General features: G+C 35.0%; 1 protein-coding gene across 2 annotated transcripts in view; it reads right to left on the reverse strand.

Moving 5' to 3' along the window:
• Nucleotides 1-23139, reverse strand: part of LOC131149321 (uncharacterized) — a 69682-nt gene that overhangs the window by 9569 nt on the left and 36974 nt on the right. For both annotated transcript variants that reach the window (XM_058099679.1, XM_058099678.1), the window contains exons 4-8: nucleotides 14065-14217; nucleotides 13705-13934; nucleotides 13512-13581; nucleotides 8168-8374; nucleotides 5623-5858 (exon numbers count right to left, since the gene is read on the reverse strand). In XM_058099679.1, coding sequence (XP_057955662.1) covers nucleotides 5623-5858; nucleotides 8168-8374; nucleotides 13512-13581; nucleotides 13705-13934; nucleotides 14065-14217 — 896 coding nt within the window. The remainder of the gene's footprint in view (nucleotides 1-5622; nucleotides 5859-8167; nucleotides 8375-13511; nucleotides 13582-13704; nucleotides 13935-14064; nucleotides 14218-23139) is intronic.

Genomic DNA, 23139 nt, shown 5'->3' on the forward strand with positions numbered 1-23139 from the left:
CAAGTGAAGACTTTTATCTAATTATGGCATAAGCAGCTTGGGCACATAAGTGAAAAAGGTCTTAACATCCTTGGCAAAATGCAACTACTTCCTATTACAACTATGCCTCTAAAGACTTGCACACATTGTTGAGCAGGCAAATAGCATAGAGTTGCATTTCATAGATCTCCTCCATCTAAATGATCACATGTTTTAGATTTGATTCATATTGATGTTTGCACTGTGAATGAAAAGACTTTGTCAGTGCTTCCTACTTTGTTACTTTTATTGATAATTGCCCTAGAAAACTGTGGGCTTTTGCTTTGAAATCTAAAGACCAGGCATACTTTCATGCTAGTGTTAAAGAGAGGGAATACAGCCAAAGTGTGGGTTCAAACAATGGTGGTGAGTACAAGGGTCCATTTGAAACTTACTGCAGAGATTATGGCATCAGGCTCAAGAAAACTATTCAAGAGACAATAGCATAATAAGGTTGCAGAGAGGATGAACAGTACCATTGTAGAAAGAATCAAGTGTTTACTCTCTCATGAAAAGCTACCTAAATCCTTTTGAGGTGAAGCAATGAGAACTGCAATGGATCTAATCAGCCTTTCTCCTTCAGTACCACTTAAGGTGATGTGCCATAAAAGGTATGGTGAGGGAAACATGTATCTTATGATCATGGTCTTGAATTTCCACGAAATTGTTGAAATTTCCATTGAAATTTCCGGTTTTTGTCACCCTTGAAATCCAAATGGCAGTCGATTTCCGTCTTGCATAATTTCCGTCAAAATCTTAACGAATCATCCAAAATTTATTGAAATCTTGATATTTTGGTGAAACTTGTCGAAATTTTAACTATACAATGAAATTTCATCGGAATTCAAATGAGAGATTTAAGAGTGAAGTGAAATTTCTCTCTTAATTTATTTTATTTATTTTTATTGAAACAAAATATTATTACAAGTGCTTTTGAAATTATATGAAAAAAAAAACTTGCAGCAGCATTTTATTTAACCAGTCATGTCTAAATTATCATTATTTGTATAATAAATAATATTTAAATGATTTATGAATTTCATTTGTATTAGTTGAATATGTTTAATGTACATTATTTTACAAATATGTTTGTTATACATAATATATTACAACTTTTCCACCTCATACACAACATATATGTATTTAACTTGTAATATATTAGTCCTAAAACTTACATTATTATGTTTACATTTCTAAAGTTTCACAAAGAATTCCATGCTTTACTACTAATTTCCATTATTTTTTCAAATTGAAATAGAAATTGACATTGAGATCGAAACTTTTGTTGAAATTTCAGTACTTTTAGAGCTTCGAAGTTTGAGTCAAAATCGAAATTTAAGACCTGGCTTATGATCACTAAAGAATATTTCATTGTAGGGTTTATTCACATTCCAAGAGATGATCCAAGCATGATGGCAAATCTAAACAATGCATCTTCTCGAGTTATGCACATGAAGAATTTGGTACAAATTGTTGGATCTAGTTGGCAAGAAAATTGGGCAGCCAAAAATTGTGCAGGAAAGCATTGTTGACTTCATTCCAATTCCTCCACCTATGATGAATGATGAAAATAGGTTTACAAGTTGAAAGCCGAAGAGAATCGCTTGCATCCAAGGTACAAAGATAGATTGGTTGTGAAAGGATTCGAGCAGATGAAAGGAATTGACTTCAATGAAATCTTCTCACTTGTGGTTAAGATGTCTTCTAAGTTGTTCTTGGTATGACAGCAAGCTTGAATTTAGAAATTGAGCAGCTTGAAATAAAGACTGCATTCCTTCATGGTGACTTTGATGAAACAAATTATTTGGAATAACCAGAGGGGTTCAAAGTAAAAAGTAGAGAACATCTTGTGGGTAGATTGCAAAAAACCTTTTATGGCCTCAAGCAAGCACCTCAATATGGTGCAAAAAATTTGACTCCTTTATGGTGAACCAGGAGTACACACTAAACTACTCTAGACCATTGTGTGTTCGTCAAAAAGTTTTATGATGGTAATTTTATTATTCTTTTGCTTTATGTTAATAAAATGTTGACTGTTGCCATGAAGGACTTAGGGCCAGCCAAAAAAGTCCTTGGTATGAGAATTACTTGTGACAGGACAAATTGCAAGCTTTAGCCATCTCAAGAGAAATATGTTGAAAAGGTGTTGAAGAGGTTTAACATGAACAAGGCAAAACCGATTCGCTCTCCACTTGTAGGCCACTTTAAGCTTGGCACAGAGCAATCTCTAACTCTCTCACTAATGAGAAAGAAAAAGAAGAAATGGATAGAGTGCCTTACGCATTTGCAGCTAATAGTTTGATGTATGCTATGGTTTGCACTAGGCTAGATACTGCTCATGTAGTTGGTGTGGCTAGTCAGTTTCTTTCTAATACAAGTGAAGAGCATTAGGCTACAATAATGTGGACTCTTAAGAATCTCAGGGGCATCTCTAGGGCATGTTTATGTTTTGAGGATGATAAACTAGTTGTGGATGGTTTTATGGATGCAAATATGACTAGGGGCATTGACAATATGAAGTCCACTTTAGGATACTTTATGAAATTTTCATGGGGAGCTATATCATGGCAATCTAAATTGGGAAAAAATGTTGTTTTATCTACAACTGAGGCCAAGTACATTGCTATGACAGAAGCTTGCAAGGAACTTCTATGGTTGAAAATTCCTACTCAGTTGGGGTTAAAGCAAAAAAAATTGTGCTTTATTGTGGTAGTCAGAGTGCCATCCATCTCAATAAGAACCCAATGTGTCATTCAAAATCTCAGCATATTGATGTTATACGATCTTGTTAGGATGATTACCCACTTTTAATATTGATGTTATACGATCTTGTTAGGATGATTACCCACTTTTAAAAAAAAAATCTTTAAAAAAAAAAGAGAGAACACTAAATAACCTTCAAGAGTGGACAAAATAAAAGCCAAATAATTTTTTTCCCAACTAGGAGGGGAGATCGTTTATTATGTAAGGATTGTAAAGCTATCCTAGGTGAAAATTTGACCATACATATAGAGTTTTAGTATTAGACATGCACTAAAAAATGGAAGAGAAAGAGCAACACAAATCAATGCAAGAGAACTAGGTGGTGGAATCTGAAGGGAGAAAATATAGTAAAATTTTAAAATAAAATGATTAAAGAGGGTGATGGAAAATAGGGGATGAGATAGATGCAAACATCCTACGGAATATGATGGCTAGCTCTACTAAAAAGATAGTAAAAAAATTTTTAGGTGAATCTAGAGAAAGATTCTCAGACATTAAAGAAAGTTGGTGGTGAGATTAAGACATCTAAAACACCGTAAAAACAAAAAGAATTTGGACTAAAACATGGAAATATTGTATGAACATAGAAAACATTGTACAGTAGAAAGAAGCAAGAATAGATGCAAAAAAAGGGTCATTAGTGAATCAAAATATAAAAGTTATGATAATTTATGTGCTAGACACCTAGACCAGTAAAAAATAAAGAAAGACACGTATATAAACTTGCTAGAATTAGATAAAGAAAGTATAAGGATTTAGTTAATGTAAAAACTAAAAAGTATAAAGGATGAGGATGATAATGCCTTGGTTAAAGAAAAAAACATAAAAGAGAGGTGGCGAAGACAAACTTTAATAAGTTATTTAATGAAAACCAAATTTGAAATCTTAAACGTAGAAGTTAATGAGAAGACTAAAAATCTGAGATTTATTCACAAAACTAGAGTCACCAAAATTAAGATGACATTAAAAAAGATGAAAAGTGGGAAATCTATATAACATGATAACATTCCAATTGAAGATTGGAAATGTCTAGGGGATAATGGAAGTATATGGCTAACTAATTTATTCCACACTATTATGAAAACCAAAAAAAATGCTAGATGAATGGAGGAAAAGCACGTTAAAACTTGTATAAAGGCGATATTTGAAATTTTAATAACTATCACAGAATTAAACTTTTGAGTCATACGGTGAAACTATAGGAAAGGGTAATTGAACAAAGAATAAGATTAGAAACAAGCCTTAGAAAATCAATTTAGTTTTATGGCTGGGAGATCAACAAAGAATGCTATTTATTTTTTAAGAAGATTAATCTAAAAGTTTAAGGAGAATAAAGAGACTTGCATATAGTTTTTATTGACCTAGAGAAAGCCTATGATAGAGTACCTAGGAAAGTTCTATAGTGAGTTTTAGAAAAGAAGGGAGTATGCAGTAAGTATACTAACGTCATTAAGGATATGTATGATATAGCACCGACTAGCGTTAGGATTGAACGGGGAGAGTCTATAGAACTTCTAATCACAATAGGAGTACGTCAAGGTTCTACTTTAAGCCCTTATCTTTTTGTTTTAGTGATTGATAAACTCACAAGAAATACCCAAAACAAGATTCCATGGTGTATGTTGTTTGCAGATGATACTGGTTTGATTGAAGAAAATAGGAATGAAATAGAATCAAAGTTAGAACTATGGAGAGCAGCTTTAAAGTTTAGAGGCTTTAGGATAAGTAGAAATAATATCAAATATATAAAATGTAGTTTCAACCAAGTAAGGAGGAATATTGGAGAAAAGATTAAACTCAATCATCAAGAAATAAATAGCACAAATAGATTTTTCAAAACCTTAGAACTATTATGCAAGCAGAAGGAAAAATCGAAGAGAATGTAATATAGAGTAAAAGCAAGTTGGGTAAAATGGAGGAGTGTTTCGAGTGTGTTATGTGATCCTAGAATACCCTTAACATTAAAAGGAAAGTTCTATGGAAAAAATATAAGATCAACCATGCTTCATGGATTAGAAAGTTAGGCAATTAAGAAATAACATATCCAAAAAGTAAAAGTTTTCGAATGTGAATGTTAAGGTCGATGAATAGTATAACATTAAAAAGGAACGAACATATTCACAATAAGTTAGACATAGCACCTATAGACAATAAGGGAGAGGCAGCTGAGATGGTGTGGGCATTTGAAACGCAGGCCAAATAGTTACCAATGAGGAGGAGTGAGCTAGTTGTTGTTGTTGGTAATCAAAGGGGTAGAAGAAGACCTAAAATAACATGGAGTGAAATAGAGAGGAAGGATTTAATAGCTTTTAAGCTGGCTGAGGAAAATGCTCTTGATAATGCGAATTGGCAGAAAAAAATTCATGTAGCTTACCCCACCTAGTGGGACTTCAGGCTTATACATGTTGTTGGCGGTTTGCGGAATATCTATTCCTAGGAATAGCATGGAATACAATGAGAATGTAATAACAATTGCAAGGAGTGCAATAAATTATATGCAAAAGTTTTGTGTTATTCCATTCAGCATGGAATAGGATGCGAATTGAAATTCCCATGGTACAATTTGAGAATGGTTACTCTTTGTCTATTCCTTATCATGGACTCAACAAAAACTGCATTGCTATTTGCTTTACGGTGATGGTACTTTTTTGTGTGTGTAAAGTATCAAATCCTTTTGTTACAACCAATCTATTCCTAGTAATAGACATTGAGGCAAACCAAACGTGACCTTAATGCATGACACTTTCTATTGACTACTTGTAATTTCTAAGTGATGACTAAGCAAAAAATGGAATGCTAATAATTTTGAATGGTTGGAATTAGACTGGAAGGGAAACTCACAAAATTAGGTACATATCCAAGGGAATTTCCTTTCTTGCTGCTTCTTCCACAGAGGACAGGCGTAACTGAGCTTGCCTTAGATCGTTCACACAGCTAGTCAATTTATCAGATGGTCCAGAATGATTGGCCTTCTCTTCTACTTGCTTTGTCAGAAGAGATACAAGTCGCTGAAGATCACTAGCTGCTTGTTCGTAATCTCTAATCATCTCAAACAAGGTGGCTCTTCTAGAAATTGCCTGCACAGTGACAGCATAAATAAACCTCAGGCATTAAAACCAAGCACAACATAACTAACGTGTTCAAAGGTTGGTTGTCTGAACATTTTTTTGACTAGGCAAGGATTCAAAAGAAAAAGAAAGAGAAATTCTCATTAATAAACATTAAAAATGAACACAATAACTATATAAAATGACATGAGAGTCAAAGCCATCAATGAATTTAATAGCTTTTGTATATAGAAAATGAAATTTAAAGACATAACCCAGGATGGAGGGGAAAACATAAGATGGAAAAAAATAGCATCAATGACAACACCGCCAGAGACTAAATTCTGAAGGACTCCAAATTTCCAGATAAATACTCCATTTTGTTGGCACCCTGATCATCAGAAATTCTGCCATTGGGCTACCATCTCTAGAAACTACACTATTAAAAAGAGCTATTCCCCAAAAAAATAAATCCCCACAAAGGCTGAACTTCATAAAAATGTTCTGGACATTTAACATCAGTGCAGTCAACCGCCATCACCATCCCCAATTTTTTTATTTTAAAACCCAAGCAATAGGATACCTTTACCGTGCCACAATATGTTTGGTTCTTTTTCTAGGGAGTTAGCACATGCACCAATCCCATGAGAATCAAAGTTTTAAATTTCAGTTTTGCTAAAATTTTGAAGCTACAAAAAGATGTGATTTCAAAGTCAATCTCAATTTCAATTTTTTTTTTTTAAATGACAGGAATTGTAAAATATAGGTTTCTTTAATGAAACTACAGAAACTATTACTAGACATAATAATGCATGATTTAGAGCTAAAATTTTGTAATAAAATACAGTAATGACAAGTTTGTGGTGCTTAAAGTCCAATAATGGTAAAACAGTAACCACATACATCTTTGTTAGAAAAGATTTAGTAATTATGTGGTGCAAGAGGGAGTATATTAGTCCTTTTATATTTTTTCTTATTACAAGAGGGCAGACCTGGAGTGGTACATATGCTCCAGGAAACTACCGACTTGGCTTTCTTTCTTTCTTCTCTTCTCCAGCTCTAACCTTAAGTGCTGTATTTTCTTCACTGAATATTTAATTTATTTCAGATTTACAAGAAGGTGTCAGAGCAAGGAACTCTGAAGATTATTAATCTGACATAGTTACAGCCCTTCTCTTCCTATCCTTCCTCTCCCTTATTGACTCTCAAAGTAGATATGCTTTTCCTCGGTTTGAGTGTCTTTTAGGGTTTCTTATCCTTCTCCTTTCAGCTCTGAGCCTCTCTTGTGGGTGATATGTGGCTCGTGGTAGTTTGCTCATGTATAGACAGCACCTGCCATTTCTGGTGTTGCTCTGAGCTGATTTCAATTTGTAAGAAATTTGGGTCCATAGCCAAATTTTATAAAAATTTCAAGAATGACAGAGATAATTTGTAGAAATATTGAAGGAAATTTTTTGAGAGGAAATCCCTTTCAATTTTGTTGGTGGAAAGTGAAATTTGCAATTGTTTTTGGAAGTTAAAGACCTTAATAAGACAATCGCAAAGAAACAAGCATCAAATTTCAGCATGTCTTACAAATGGCACGGGGAAGATGCGACACTCAAGTAGAGAGTAAGCAGCAACCCTGGAGAGTGTTACTTCAGAGTAAATTTTAACTATCTACCAGATTCGAATTACGAATAAAATATTAATAGATCACTTTTTTTTTTTCCATTCAAGCAACCACTACAAAAACCAGAAAGCTACCCTCTACTTAACAAAAAAAAAAAAAAAAAGGAAAAAAGGCAGGAGAGAGGACCACAATAACCTGGAGAATTCTCCCGGCCGAATCCAGCAAACCTCAGCCATGTCAAAAAGAAAGTCCAAAATGTGAGGGTCAAAGTTCAATGTGGTATCCTTTTTCTTTCTTTCATTTTTTTTCTTGGGATAAATAAAGAACAGTAATATTACTAAAGAAAGACATCAGAAGTACCAACCTGTGTACAACATTGAACTCGTAGGAAAAACAACAAGAAACCAAATCTAAGATGGTCACTCAAGTATGAGATGACAGGAACTTCCTATCCCCCAGAAGCTCCCCAATTGCTTTTCCTCCACATGATCCAGAAAATAGCAATAGGAGTTGTATTTTTCCACTTTATACAAACATAATAGTGTTTCTTATTTATTTTGGTGACTTGTTCACAAATCAACTTAGTATTAAAATGTTCATTCAATGAATACGCAAAAGGTGATGAACTCAAATAAATTCTCACGGGACATCCAAATATGCCTACATGTTCTTCCTCAGTATGGAATCTGAAAGCTACAACAAAATGTGCATCAACTTAGAGGCGAACCTTTGGATAATTTCCATTGATAGCTATAGATAGGCTGCAATCTGCAATTGCATCAGTAATTTGGCCCAAAGCTTGGTATGCTGCAGCACGATTGCAAAAACAAATAGCAGCAAAGGGGCGTGACTCAATATTGCATGACAAAGCAGCAGTATAATGTTCAACAGCTTCTGCATGGCTTCCCAATTGAAATGCTTTGTTCCCTAAAACCTGCAGTCAAGAACAAGAAATAACCATTAGAAAGTGCACCAATAAACAATAAAACCTTTCTCAGCAGTAGTTGGATGAGAGGATTTCTTTATATTCACTCATACACAATTGCTTCAGAAAACTTAGCAGAGTCCTAGATGGAAGCTTGGCTAAAGCTTAAACAATATGTTTAGGCCTCAATTTGAAGAGATCCAGACATCGCTCTCTAAACTACTCATTACATCTTCCAATAAAGAGAGAGAAGATGATGCCTCTACATCGGCTAATAATAGGGAGCAGTCATACATGGAGACGTGCAAATGGAGACGTGCATATAGTTGAAGTAGGTTAACTAAAATAGAGAAGTGCATCCAGTGCATCATGTGATCGTCAAATGCCTCAAAGATTGGAAAAGAAAATTTTATAGGACAGTTAGACCAGCTATTATAGGACCATGGTTTAAAAGTCTGTGTAACAATAAGAGTTGCAGCCATTGCAGATGATACATAGCAGATAACCATTACTGCATCCGTGAATCCATTTTTTGCATTGACAAACTTGTAAAAAACACACATCTTCACATGTCTTGACACCAGAACCTCAAATACTAATATTTTCAATGAATTTATTAAATTGTAATCAACCTACATGCAACATATATTGTAACTAACTATTGAATGTTACCTCAGTTTCCAAGACACTCCTGCTGAAAAAGCCTCATATTGGTTACTTTTCACAAATTTTTTTTTTTTTATTACAGAGGTAAGAAATCATAAATACACTGAAAAGTAAGCATCATAACAAGTTTATTGCACATTGTAATCTAAACTCCAACTCTAAATTACAACTAAATAATACTTACACTTTTTAATCTAAAAATTAATAAACGCCCAAACTGAAAAAAAAAAAAAAACTGAAAATAATAAAATTAAAATTAGTTTAAATATAAAATAAATTAAAAAATTCAATCTCTATATTAATAGATTCAGGTTATACAAGCTCAAATGAACTAAAATACACAAAAGCAAGTCCTAAGCCCTAACTTAAAGGGCAGCTCAGTGCACAAAGGTCCCACATGCACCCTGGGGAAGGGTGCAGAGCACGATGGGTCTAAGTACACAACCTTACCTTGAATTAAAAAAAAAAAAAAAACAAGAGATAAATAAATTGTAAAAAATGAGAAATAAAAAATTCCTACCACTATATAACGTCCATGCTACACAATCTTAAATCAGCTTAAATAGACAAAAAGAAGGTCATATAATTGCATTTCACTAACATTCACGTCAGGATTTTCTCTATATTCTTTATCTCAAAATCTAACCCCTCTAGAGTCTATCCATGTCAGAATCATTACCACTAACCTAAATCAAGAGGTAATCAAAGTGAAAACGCAAGAAAAACACATACTTAAAGGGCAGCCCGGTGCACAAAGCTCCCGCGTAGGCTGGGTCCGGGGAAGGGACGGACCACAATGGGTCTATAGTACGCAGCCTTGCCTTGCATTTTTGCAAGAGGCTGTTTCCACGCCTCGAACCCGTGACCTCCAGGTCATATAGCGACAACCTTACCATTGCGCCTAAGCTCTCCTTCAAGAAAAACCCATACTTGACCATTGTAAAAATATTTTGATTTTGGGAGCCCCAATCTTTCAAAATCTTGATTTGAAGCTAGGATTTTAGTTTTGACGCAGAAGATCAGTCCAGAAAGCTAAGAAATTCAGTTTGGCCAGAGCAGAGAAGAAGAGAAAATTTGGTTTCAAAGACCTCTTCTTCCGGCTGGAGGAATAACATCCGTCAATAGATGTTACAATATGTAATGTTAATGTAATGGACATTATGGTTGGAACAAACCAATACATTGAATTTCATTATGAACATTAAATTGCCCTGCAAAGCTCTAGTTATTGCCCACTAATGTCATGTAAAAGCTGTTACACACTGATTTTAATACTGTGATTAGAATGGCAGGTAAATAAAAAATACATAGGCAATAAGTATGACAAAAAATTAGAATGATGAGATGAACGGCAGAAACTCTAACCCCTCATTTGATTTGCGAAATAAGGGTGCTTGGAATGGAATCCAAATTCTGACCTCAATTTCAATTCCTACGTTTGTTTTGCAAAAAGAGGGTGGAAACACATTGCAATCAAAATGCTGATTTCCCCATTCAATGGAATGGTGATTCCTATTCTTACCCGTTCTTTGGTTGATGAAGTGGAATTGAAGTAGGAAAATAACCGATGTAGGAATTGAATCAAAGTAGGGAAGGAATTATAGTCGAAATGTGATTATTGTATTTGATTAGTAAAACAAATGATTATAGGAATTGCAATTTCTATTCCTATCCATTTCCAATGGAGGCTACAATGGACTGAGACATTAGTCATCTTTCAAAAATTCCCTCAATACAAAATTATTTTTTAATTGAAAATTTACACTTTTTTTTTTATTTTGGTTCATAACACATTTTACATTTTTAATAATAATAATAAATGTTTTTTTTTTTGGATTTTCTATCATCTTTCAAAAGTAGTAACATTAGTAGTAGAAATAATATTAATAATAATAATAATATGTTTATTATTCATGTGATTGTTTCCATTATTATTTTTTATAATTTTATTATTATTTCAAAAATAATTATTACTATTAATATTGTAAATAATATTATTTTTCTAGAAAGCACTGATATCAACACAAGACATGGGAACCACAAAATACTAGCACGATGATATGGCAGTTTCTGAAAAATGAGGACACAACACGGCAGGGATACATTAATTGATTTATATAAAAAATATATTTAGGCATATTTTCCTTTTAGAAGACATATAGTAATAATTTGATTTGAAATGAAATATAGGCACTGTTTTACAATTAATTAACGTACACATTTTATACATTAACAAACTACGGTTATATAATCATCAACTACATTCATATTATAGAGTATTAGTCCAACAATAGAGAAAGAAAAACAACACAAGGGCATGGCTGATGGTGAGCGCTGGGGGCATGGCTCACCAAGAAATTTCAAAAAGAAATAAAAGATTAACAGCGAGTGGCAAACTGGTGATAGCTTTAGAAAAGAGGAGGAAAATTCTAGGGTCTAGGAGCTCTAGAAGTGCTCTAAAACGCTGGCTCAATGGCGCTAGAGGTTCAAAGTCCAATCACTCCCATGTCAAAAAACCTTCGAATTTCACTCTCTCGATTCATGCTCAATTTATTGGATTTTGTTAACAGAATTAAAGAGGGCCAACAAAACGCTGCGTTTCAGTGCAAGAAGTTTTCCTAAGTGTCCCTGTCGTGTCAGGAAGTGTCGTGAAGTGTCTATCTCCAAAAATAAAAATTAGCAAATTAATTTCCAACACATACCAGATACATGTCAAGGAGTGTTGGGCAGGTGTCGATATCTAACAAGTATCAGATATGGGCACTTCGGGCTTCCAAAAGCGTCCATGTTTCCTAGTTATCATTGCTATTCTTATTATTGTTGTTGCTATCGTTATTTTTAATAATAAATACTATTATTCTTATATTGCTGTAGTTGTTACTGTTGCTTTTTGTTATTTTTAAATAATAAATTTTTTTTGCAATGTATTATTTAGTGAGGGGTATAACTGTCTCTTAGAAAAGAGTCAGGAATGGAATTGAGGTTCCTACCTGATAGAGTGGAATCACTATTCAATTGAAAGGGGGGATCAATATTCCAGTGGAATGCAATTCCATCTTCATTTATGTAAATTAATGGAATTGGTTCAGAATTTCAACTCCATTCCAGCCCTGCTCCCACAAACCAATCAGGGGAGATGTGCTCTTGGGGCAGTGTTGTGGGAACTTGGCTGGAAAGAAATACTAGAATTTTTTACAGGGAACAGATTATCACTGGGATTTAGGTGGGACAAAATTTAATACTTGGCTTCTCTTTGGGCTTATAGCGCAAGCTGTTTTAAGGTTTTCTGTTTTCAAGATGTCGTCAAAAACTAGAATGATTTAGTAAGAGGATGTAGTTTTTTTTTTTTTTTTTTCATTTGTTATTCTGTTTGAGTACTTTTTTTTCCTTTTTTAAAATCTTCTGCTGTTCAATAAAGTTAAAAATAAATATGTAATCCCCCCACCCAAAAAGAAATTCAGATGCACATGCATATGAATGTTAGCACTGGGAGTTTCTGGGGAAAGAAAGAGTAAAGCAGGAATCTCCATGTTTTAAGTTCAGACATTATTCTGTCAGGGAAAGGATTAGATATTATCACATGCGACTCCATTCTTGTCACAACCAATGAAAAAATGGAAATCATGATACCCATTTTTTTGCATGCATTTGGAAATGGAAATGCATTGATCTGTTTTGTTTCTTCTCCATGTTTTTAATTTGTTTCTTTTTGTTTTCAAAACAAGATGAAACATGAAGGCATGTCATTTGGAGACATGCTTCAACATTTCAAGAACCAAACATGTGTTACCAAGCATACTTCAAGTGCTCAGGTTTAAAAGAATAAAAACAGAAACAGAAACCACACCAATCAACCATTTTTCTCAATATCTTGTCATGTCATTTCTTGCATTGCATCTCATCAAGCTAGCTACATTCCATAAAAGGGCGAGTGTCACAAAATTTTCGTTTCCAAAAAAATTCTCAGCATTTAATAAATTGTTTGATAGGAACATTGTTCTCTCTAGTTGGCTGATCACATCCATGATAAGCTAGGTACAGCATGGGGAAGCTAAGATTGTATGGCACTTGCAACATAGACCGGACATTCCCTAGTTTGAAAGAGTGATTTAGTTCAAATTAGACTTTGTAGGGGATGAGGACTAGAGCTAGAATAAATTAGACCAAGGTAGTGACAATTTGATAATACTCCAATTCTCCAACTTCCTAAGGGTATTACCCTAAATCATGCAGAGTGGTGGAAAATAATTCATATAGCTAACCCATCTAATGGGATTTAAGGCTTCGTGGTGGTTGTCGTTATGAAGACTCTAGCCTATGCTTCCCTTGTTTTTTAACTACTACATAAATTCCATTTTTAACATCATGAGAAACCATTTGCATTAGATTGCAGGGTTTTTCATGATGTTAAAAGACATTCTCATCAAACAAAAATGGTAACAGATCAGCGGAAAAGATTTAAAACACAGAATAGGAATACCTTTTGGCGCAAAAGCTCGCGTACTGTGGCGATTAATGGTATTGATGATTTCAAAGCCTGGATTTCATTCCTGGACAATTAAACAAGCATTTGGAACTTCAACTCGCATAAACAACACCATGATCATATTCAAAGACATGAAAATGCAACTGGTTCAACATACACAATTGTTTTTCAGTACTTGCACACATACCCTGATCCTTCTAGCTTTTCCACCATTTCATGTGCCTCCTCAAGTCTTCCCAGATAAAAGTAGGCCTTGAAAGAAAGACAACAACACCAAATCCTGGAAGAAGAATACTTTGCAAGTTCAGAATTGTCTGCCTTTTCTAGATTGCCATCAGCACCAATCATAGGAGAGTTCTTTTCAGCAGATCCAAGAGTTTGTTCACATAGTTTAATCACCTCGTCATACTTCTGCAGCTGTAAGAAGACACAAAAATAGGCAACAGTTTTGAGGCTTAATTGATTGCTCTGATAAGCAGCACATTGTTAGCTTTAATGGTGCCTAAGTTACTAATTAAAGTGAATGTCAAATGAAACAAACACAAACCAAAAAAAGGGCCTCTGCCTTCATTTCAAGTAATTTCTCTGAGTACAAGCTTATTGACAAAGCATCACAAATTACAGTCAAAGCACTCTCCACATCATTGGGTGTTCTGCGTTGCAAGAGTTCAGCAGAATGAATCATGTACTCAGACACTTTCTGCCATTCAGGAGAAAGACTAGTTAGCCACCATATAACTAGACAGAAAAAATGTTTTGATTATAATATCATGAAAAAAAAAAATTAAAACAAAAAATATGCGCAAAACTATAGTACATTTCATCAAAATAAAAAGCATTATAGCCCTAAGATCAAGCCTTTTTTTTAAGTAAAATTCATTCAGCACATTAAGGATCTTTTCTTTGCACATAATAGCTTTTGAATAAATGTTGACTTCTTAGTTGTTCAAAATTCAATGAACTTGTCTTGTTTGCTAAATTTCTTAACTAGTACTAAATTGCTTTTGAGCAAACAAGAGATCTCCCTGTCGCTTGGTAAGAGCTCCATTTCAAGGCTATTTTGGGCATCTTCCTCCCCAAGGAAAACACAGTTTTCACAAATTCCCCACATACCTCTCACAAGGCATCATGAAATCTTTTCATCTCCCAAACCCTCTCACTCACAACATAGCTTCTCCTTCATCTTTGCAAGGTTTGAAAGAAACCATCATCTTTGCATTGGTCATTGCTCCAATCACCAGCAAGTCTTCTCCTCCACCTCTGCAAGGTTCTTCTTTTTTTACATTTTAATTTAGGTGATCAGGGTAGGAGTGGAAAAGGTCAAGTCATGATCTTCCTCTTTGAACAAGCAATCCAAGCATATATTTATCTATACACACTAGTCTTATTTTGTTTTGTAAATCTTCCTGCTTGTAAAATTATGGAGCCCATACCACTTTAGCAATGTAGCAAATTGATGCACTGATTATTTTTCCCAACAAATTATCTTGATTGTTCATCACGAAAATGTGGAATAATTTAATTTGCCGATTATTTTTGGTAGGTAACAAATCTAGATACAATAGAATAATCTCATTTTTAAGGGTACTCAAATTCCCCTCATGCTACCTTTTGGATAAAGGCAGCCAAGTGCACAAAGCTCCCGCATATATACAACGTCCAGGGAAGGGGCAGACCATAATGGATTGACAATACACAGCCTTACCTTGCATTTTTGCAACAGGCTGTTTCAACGACTCGAACCTAAGACACAGCAACAACTTTACTATTGCACCTAGGCTCCTCTTCTCATGCTACCTTTGGCTGTTTAGGAATATTAAATTAAACGATTCATCTTGTTCTTGTTTATTACAGCAGCATCAAAAAAAAAAAAAAGAAGGGGGCAGCCCAATGCACAAAGCTCCCGCATATTCAGGGTCCGGAGAAGGGGCAGACTAAGATGGGTCTATAGTATGCAGACTTACCTTGCATTTTTGCAAGAGGCTATTTCCACGCCTCAAACCCGTGACCTTCAGGTCACACAGCGGCAACCTTACCATTGCGCCTAGGTTCCCCTTCTAACAGCATCAGAAAATCCAACTGCTAAATAATTTCGATACAAAAGTGTTGCACTGGACATAATTCACTGTTTTTAATACTTGGAAAATTCTATTTTTTTTCCCTTATATTTGAAATAACATTTTTTATTATGTTTGATAAATTATATTTTTATGCTTTGTAATGTTTGTATTAGGAAAAGGTGATTTGAGACACTTACTGATGCTAAAATAAGAAAATATTTTGATTTATACAGTTACCACTCAATGTTTACTAACCAGTTTGCTCTTGACAATTCGAAAGGTTAAAATGAAAAAACATACATATTCAGATGTTAATTCGGAATTTGGTATCAGAGATCAGTTCAGTTATGTTCAGAACTGGTTCACACAAATTTGCAAAGGGCATGTAACTCAATTCATGTTGATCCTTCTGAAATTTCCAGCAGATGAATTGAGAGTTCCTGTTGGTATCTGGATTCGAGAATGTTGAATAATTGGGTAAAATGGAAGACCTCATCTCAATGATGAGTCTCTCCCTCTATTTACAATATATGTCAAGTGCATACTAGTAACCATAATACCTTTATTAACATAACCCTAGCACATACTAACAAGTAACAATGCTAAATGACCAAAGTAACCATTAACACTCCCCTTCAAGCAGGAGCATAGCTTGTTACATGTAAGACAACCAATTTACCTAAAAGCTTAAGTTGTTAAGTTGTCACCAACAATGTATATCAAGCCTTAACACTCCCCGCACATGCAGCATCATTGCACGTGGAGAGATAATACACGATGAATGAAACTCACATGGAAAAAAGATAATTTTTCATCAAACTTACATTAAACGCGGGCTATAAGATTAGAACCCAAGACCTCCTAGTAACCAGCTCTGATACCATGTTAGATAACCAAATTACCAAAAAGCTTAAGCAGTAAGGTTGTGGGCTAACAATGTATATCAATTATTAATATTACAAATGAATTTAACACGAGCACTTCCCAAGTTTTTAGTGAATAAATCAGCAAGCTGCAAATCAGACTTCACATGGGTGGTTGTAATGAGCTTCTACACAAGTTTCTCCCGACTAAAGTGGCAATCAACTTCAATGTGGTTTGTCCGCTCATGAAAGACTGATTGGAGGCAATATGAATAGTAGCTTGACTATCACACATCAACTCCATTTGCAGAGAATGTGAAAAACCTAGTTCTTCCAACATGTTCTTCAACAAAACAAGTTCACATGTAGTGTGAGCCATGACCCTATGCTCCGATTCAGCACTTGATCTGGCCACCACAGTTTGTTTCTCATTCCTCCAAGAAACCAAATTGCCACCAGCAAAGATACAATACGCAGTTGTGGATCTTCTATAGGAAGGTGATCCAACCCAATTTGCATCTGAATATCTCAAAATATAAGTGTGACCCCAATCCTAATATAAGAGACCACGCCCAAGCATGATTTAAATCGCAGTAGCGGGTAGCGTAACATAATGGTAATGGGTGTAACAGGAAGCGGGTGTAACGGCCGTGAACTTTTTGAAGCATGCACAACCTCGTGCATATTAGCGTACTTGCATGTTTTAAGCTTTTAGCCCTTCTTAGAAAGAGTTTTAGTGTATTTTGGATCCTTTAGTTCGTGTAACTAAGTTATTTGTTAAGGGCAACAAGTTTACATTTGTTTTAAACCACCATTGATAGAAAAATTACGTGTGTGTTTGTATTTATACTTCTCATTGTTCTTATCTATGATAAATTCTTATGTGTGCTAAATTAATTAATAAAACAAAATACATTATACACTCCATTAATCTATTAGACACATAAGACATAGGAATAATACAAATATAAAATAGCTAGAAAAGAAAGAAGGTTGAAGTTGAAAAATATAGAACATAAATATCACATTACTAATATTATCAAAATAAAATATTTTCCTAATAAGTTAGTATTTTCAAATTGTTAATTAATGCTTCTATTGTTAGTATTTAAAGAAATAGTAAATTTTGCATCATTGTCATCCTTATTATAATCTTTTCCCCCTCTTGCCAATAGGTATATTGAGAATGATATATGAAAGAGAGGGAAAAAGTGAGAAGAAAAAGTAAAAAATAATATAAATTTTTTGGTGTAATAGTCCTGTAACGGTTACGTAATGGCCATAGCAGCCTTTTCGTAATGGTCGTCGTCCATAACGGCCGCTACGGCTGTGATTTTTTTTCCCACTGATTTTGCGGTAACAACATTGGTAACCCGAAAAACCATTACGTAACGGCGTTACATAATGGTCGCGGCCTTTATTTAAAACCATGCGCCTAGGTGCACCTTTGAAATATCTCAAGATGCACATTACTACATCCCAGTGAATTGTTCTTGGAGAATCAAGAAAGTAACCAAAAGATTTGTTGTGAAAGATAGGTCTGATCAAGTGATTGTGAGATAATTCAACTTTCCAACAAGTCTTCGGTACCGTCTTAGGTTAGGCAACAAATCACCCATATTTGGCACTAAAAATCATCCCTATTTGGCACTAACTTATTGTTGGGATTCATGAATGTATCAATAGGTTTAGATCCCAACAGCCCAATCTCATCTAAAAGATCAAGAACATGCTTCCTCCATGACAAGACGGCTCCTATATGAGATCTCGATATTTGACACCAAGAAGTACTTTAATGGTCCCAAGTCCTTGGTTTGAAATTTAATCCCTAGAAAAGTCTTTAGATTCTAAATGTCATGACCATATCCAATAATCACAATATCATCCATATACATAATATGCAAAATCTTGTCGGATGGAGTATGATGATAAAATACAGAGTGATCTACCGCACACCATTGGAGGCCAAACTCAAGTACTACATAGACCTGGCAAAATGGATACAAATCCAATAATCTGAACCAAATCCGACCCACTTTAATCGACTTATAATCGAACCACTTGTTAAATGAGTCGAATATGATTTATATTTTATATCCGACCCATAAACGGGTCGGGGCGGGTTTATTTGGCGAATATCCGCCAACCCGCTTAAAGCCCAATAACAAATTTAACCCATAAAGCCTGACACCCCCTAACCCACCCATCCAAACCTAGGAAGCAAGTCAACCCTCATGCACCGCGCACATTGCCATACCCCCCCCACCCCAACCTAGCCCACTTTCAAAATTTAGTAACTGTAGAGTGTATAGTGTACTTATCACTCTGAATCAGTTCATTTTCATTTAGCAGGTGCAGGTTTTCGGCATTTAGGCTTAGGCTTCCATTTGGACCACTTTCAACCTCGCTGTCCTCACGAAAAGCTTAGTCATTGTCGCCGACTCGCCGCCCATCGCTCGCTGCTTCATGAATCACACCTTCAATTTTGTCTCTACTCTGTAGCCTATTCACTGCTTCACGGCTCATGCTTTCACAGCCTCACGATTGTGGCTCTCGCTGCCTCAACATTGCTAGCGCCCAGCAGTCCACTGTTCTTTCTCCTTGCGAAACCCTAGCCTTGAAGACGACGCGCTGAAGTTCTGACTGCCGCACTTGGTTCAACTCTTTCTCTTGTAAAATAATTTCCCTTTTTCATTACTGTCTGATAGTAATTTGGAAGATTCCATGTTTTTTTTTTCTCTCTCTACATGTTTGTTCGCCCCCTTTTTCCCCTAGTCCACGCCCCATCCTATTCTGTCTATATGACCTAGAAGATGCTCGGGAATAACTTCTCTTCATGATAGGGTTGATAGAGGCTCCACCATGGAGCATTGTCTACCCAAACCCTGGATTTAGGGATCTCATTTTATCTTATGTTCCCTGTTGTTAGTCTTTGCTCTTAGATTTAGTCTTATAAAATTTTTACTGTCCGCCCAAACCATTTTGAGATATTATTGTTCCAAGTCCCAAAATTTTTGGATTCATCACATGTAAAATTTTTTTAATTGTTTCATGCTCAGACCATATTTGTGTAGATTCAATGTAAAATTAGTGGTGATATAATTTCTTTTCCATCGTCTTCTTCTTCTTCTTCTTTGGCAATTGGTGAAATTTTTTATTGTTTGTTGTTGCCTGTTGAGTTTGCTTTAGACGATCCAATTGAATTCAAAAGTGGATATGTGGTTGATTATTTTGGAAGATGCATGAAACGATTTCTTTTTAATTTGATGTCTTGTAGAAGTTTTGGGGCTTTGGATTTTTAGTAGATGACCTTATTAGTAGATGACAAGAAAAGTTAATATACAAACTAATCGCAAGTTATCATATACAACTTCAATTATTATGACACAAAATAAATAATTAATATAATAATAATAAAATTATATTTGAGAATGGCGGATTATTCATCATTCACCATGAAAAATCCAACTTGAACCGCAAACAATCCGCCACTTAAACGAGTCGAATATGGATTATGATTTCTTCACCCAATAATCTACCTAATCCGCCATGGATTATCCGACCCGATCCGCATTGCCAGGTTTAGTACCACAACACTAAATCAACCAAACCATGCTCTAAGAGATTGTCTTAAACCATATAATGTTTTCTTGAGTTCAAAAACTGAGGTAAATTTTTAGGATACTAGAGGGTGGAAAACAAGTTGGTTACACCTATCATATGGTCAGTGGTACCAGGTGACATACAAACTATAAAATTACCCTTCTGAGCAATAGATGCAATTTGATGAGATGCTTGTTTGGATGTCAGGTACTCTTAAGAACCTTGAATGCTCTTCCTCTAAGATAGTTATAACACACTGTTCACCAAAACAAGCATCTGATGAGGGAAACACACTTTTGGGATTTGGTGTTGCCATTCCAACACACACAATGTCGATACAACAGCACATAAGAAATACACAGCAAACAAAATGCTCTTGGAATTCCAAAAGTGAACTTTCGAATGGACTAAAACAACCACAAACAAGTCAACCACTGATTCTACCATGAATATCAGACATAGCACTACCAATCAGCAAATCAGAAACACAACGAACAAAATGCTCTTGGAATTCCAAAAAGGAACTTCAAGACTGACTAAAACAACAACAAACAAGTCAACCACTGATTCAACAATGAGCAAGTCACCAATAACGGACATAGCATTGCCACAGCCCCCAAAAACCTAAACACACTGCCACTGCCACAAGGCACCAACTGATCACCTTACTAATACTGAAGAACAACTAAAGAATTGCCACGAGTGAATAATCGAAAAAGGTTGAATCGTTGAGCAAAACACATGATCAACAACTTGATATTATGGTCTATGGAATGATTTAAAGGATTTTGGAAGAAATAAGAGGCAAAACTAGAAGGAAAAAGCTCTCACGCGCTGGCGTGTGGGTAGACCTCCAGCAACAAAATTTCACCCACCTACAAATTGGAGAGTTTTGTGAAAGGTTATGGTGTTGGTTTTGTGGAATATGTAGGGGTAATTGAGATTCTGAAGAAAACAGCACTATCAGAATTTTTTTTTTCTTATCATAAAAGAAGAAATCATTAGTGGAATAAGAATTTACAACTAGGAGAATGAGACATCTCCTCAACAAAGTCTAGAAAATCCAGAAAAAACATAAAGGAACAGCCTACAAACAAAAGAACAAAAGAAAAAAAAAACCATCCTGAACTAGCACTCCAACACAACACCAATCGCACTGAATATCAGAAAAGCTCACCTCCCCCCCCGCCCCCACGCCCCCTTAAAAATCCTTGTCCCACACCAAAGAGAAGCCAAATAATGTATCTGTTCCCAAACCAGCACCTGAGCTGACTTCTTCCCTAGAAAAATGGGCGCATTACGCTCCATCCACAATCTCCAAAAAACTGCAAAAAAAAAAAAAAGCACATTTCCAAAGGGATGCCCTTTCCTTTTTCATACCAAATCCAGTAAAAGTCACTGCCAAAAAATCCTCCACTGTCTTAGATCCAAACACTCCAAGCATAGTCACAATCATGGTCTTAAATTTCCATCGAAATTTCCAGTTTCCGATACCCTCAAAATTGAAATGGCAATCGATTTCCGTCTTGCATAATTTCCGTCGAAATTTCAATTAATCACCTTACATTTATCGAAATCTCGAAATTTTAGCAAAACTTATCGAAATTTTAACTATACAATGAAATTTCCTCGGAATTCAAATGAAAGATTTAGGAATGAAGCGAAATTTCTCTTTTAATTAATTTTATTTAATTTTTATCAAAACAAAATATTATTAAAAGTGCTTTTGAAATTATATGAAAAATAAACTTACAACAACATTTTATTTAATCATTCATGTCTATGTTATCATTAGTGCTTTTGAAATTATATGAAAAATAAACTTATAGCAACATTTTATTTAATCATTGATGTCTAAATTATAATTATTGTATAATAAATAAAATTCAAATGATTTATGAATTTCATTTGTATTAACTGAATATGTTTAATGTACATTATCTTACAAATATGTTTGATACACACTACCTTATAACTTTTCCACCTCATACACAACATAGATATATTTAACTTATAATATATTAGTCCTAAGATTTACATTATTACGTTGCACAAAGAATTCCATGTTTTACTACTAATTTCCACTATTTTTTCAAATTGAAATTGAAATTGACATCGAAATTGAAATTTAAGACCTTGGTCACAATGAATGAACAGATGCGACGATGATTCTGAATCATTAAAGTAGAGAACACATATGTTTGGAGAAATAGCCATCAAAGGTCTTCTAACATGCAACATGTTACTGGTATTAATTTTATCAAGCGCAACCAACCAGATAAAAGCCTTAATTTTTAAAGGGGACTTTGGCCTTCCAAATGGAACTAAAGGGCATCCTCAAGCCATAAGGCTCCTTGCTTTGCGAGGGTAAGGGGAGGGTCATCACAGTGTAAGCAGTTTTACCCCTACTTTTATGCAGAGAGGTTGTTTCCTTGGACTCAAACCCATGACCAACCAGTCACAAAATGGAACTATAGAGCGAAGAAGAAAAATTAGACCTATTCAAAAAATCACAAAAATATTTACACAAATAAACCCTTGAAGGATCTAGCAACCAAGATTACCTATCCTCCTCTAAAGAAAAACGACAAGTATTAAACAAACTAGCAAAGAGGATAACTCTCCCACCTCCCTAACATTTAATGATTTGTAGAACTAGAAATCCCAAGAAGGCAAAGGGCCACCCAAATCAACAATAAAAGAAGAAATGGACTCAAATTGCCCTGAGCTTAGGCCAAAAATGGCGTAGAAAAGAGGTGGACAAAACTACATTCCCCAATCAAGGATCTTTCCGAAACCGGATATTACTACCTCTACCCTCCAGGAATTAATTTGGGGGATGAAGAGAGAATAACTCTGAGAGATAGCTTTCCATAGACTCTCCAAAGAACATCTAAATCTCAAATTAGTATCCCACCTATTCTCAACTAATCCATACTTACTTTTAACGCCATAGAGAGGAATTCTCTAGCAGAAACCATCAAAGTCATTTAGCCAAAAGGTTCTAGACACTAGATTTCCAAACCACCCACCCACCACTCCCCAACTAACCAGATGATCCCTACTAGCCCATACCCCCAACCACAAAAATTCTCT

Source organism: Malania oleifera, chromosome 2 (genome assembly GCF_029873635.1).
Source record: "Malania oleifera isolate guangnan ecotype guangnan chromosome 2, ASM2987363v1, whole genome shotgun sequence".
In the NCBI taxonomy this organism is placed as follows: domain Eukaryota; kingdom Viridiplantae; phylum Streptophyta; class Magnoliopsida; order Santalales; family Ximeniaceae; genus Malania; species Malania oleifera.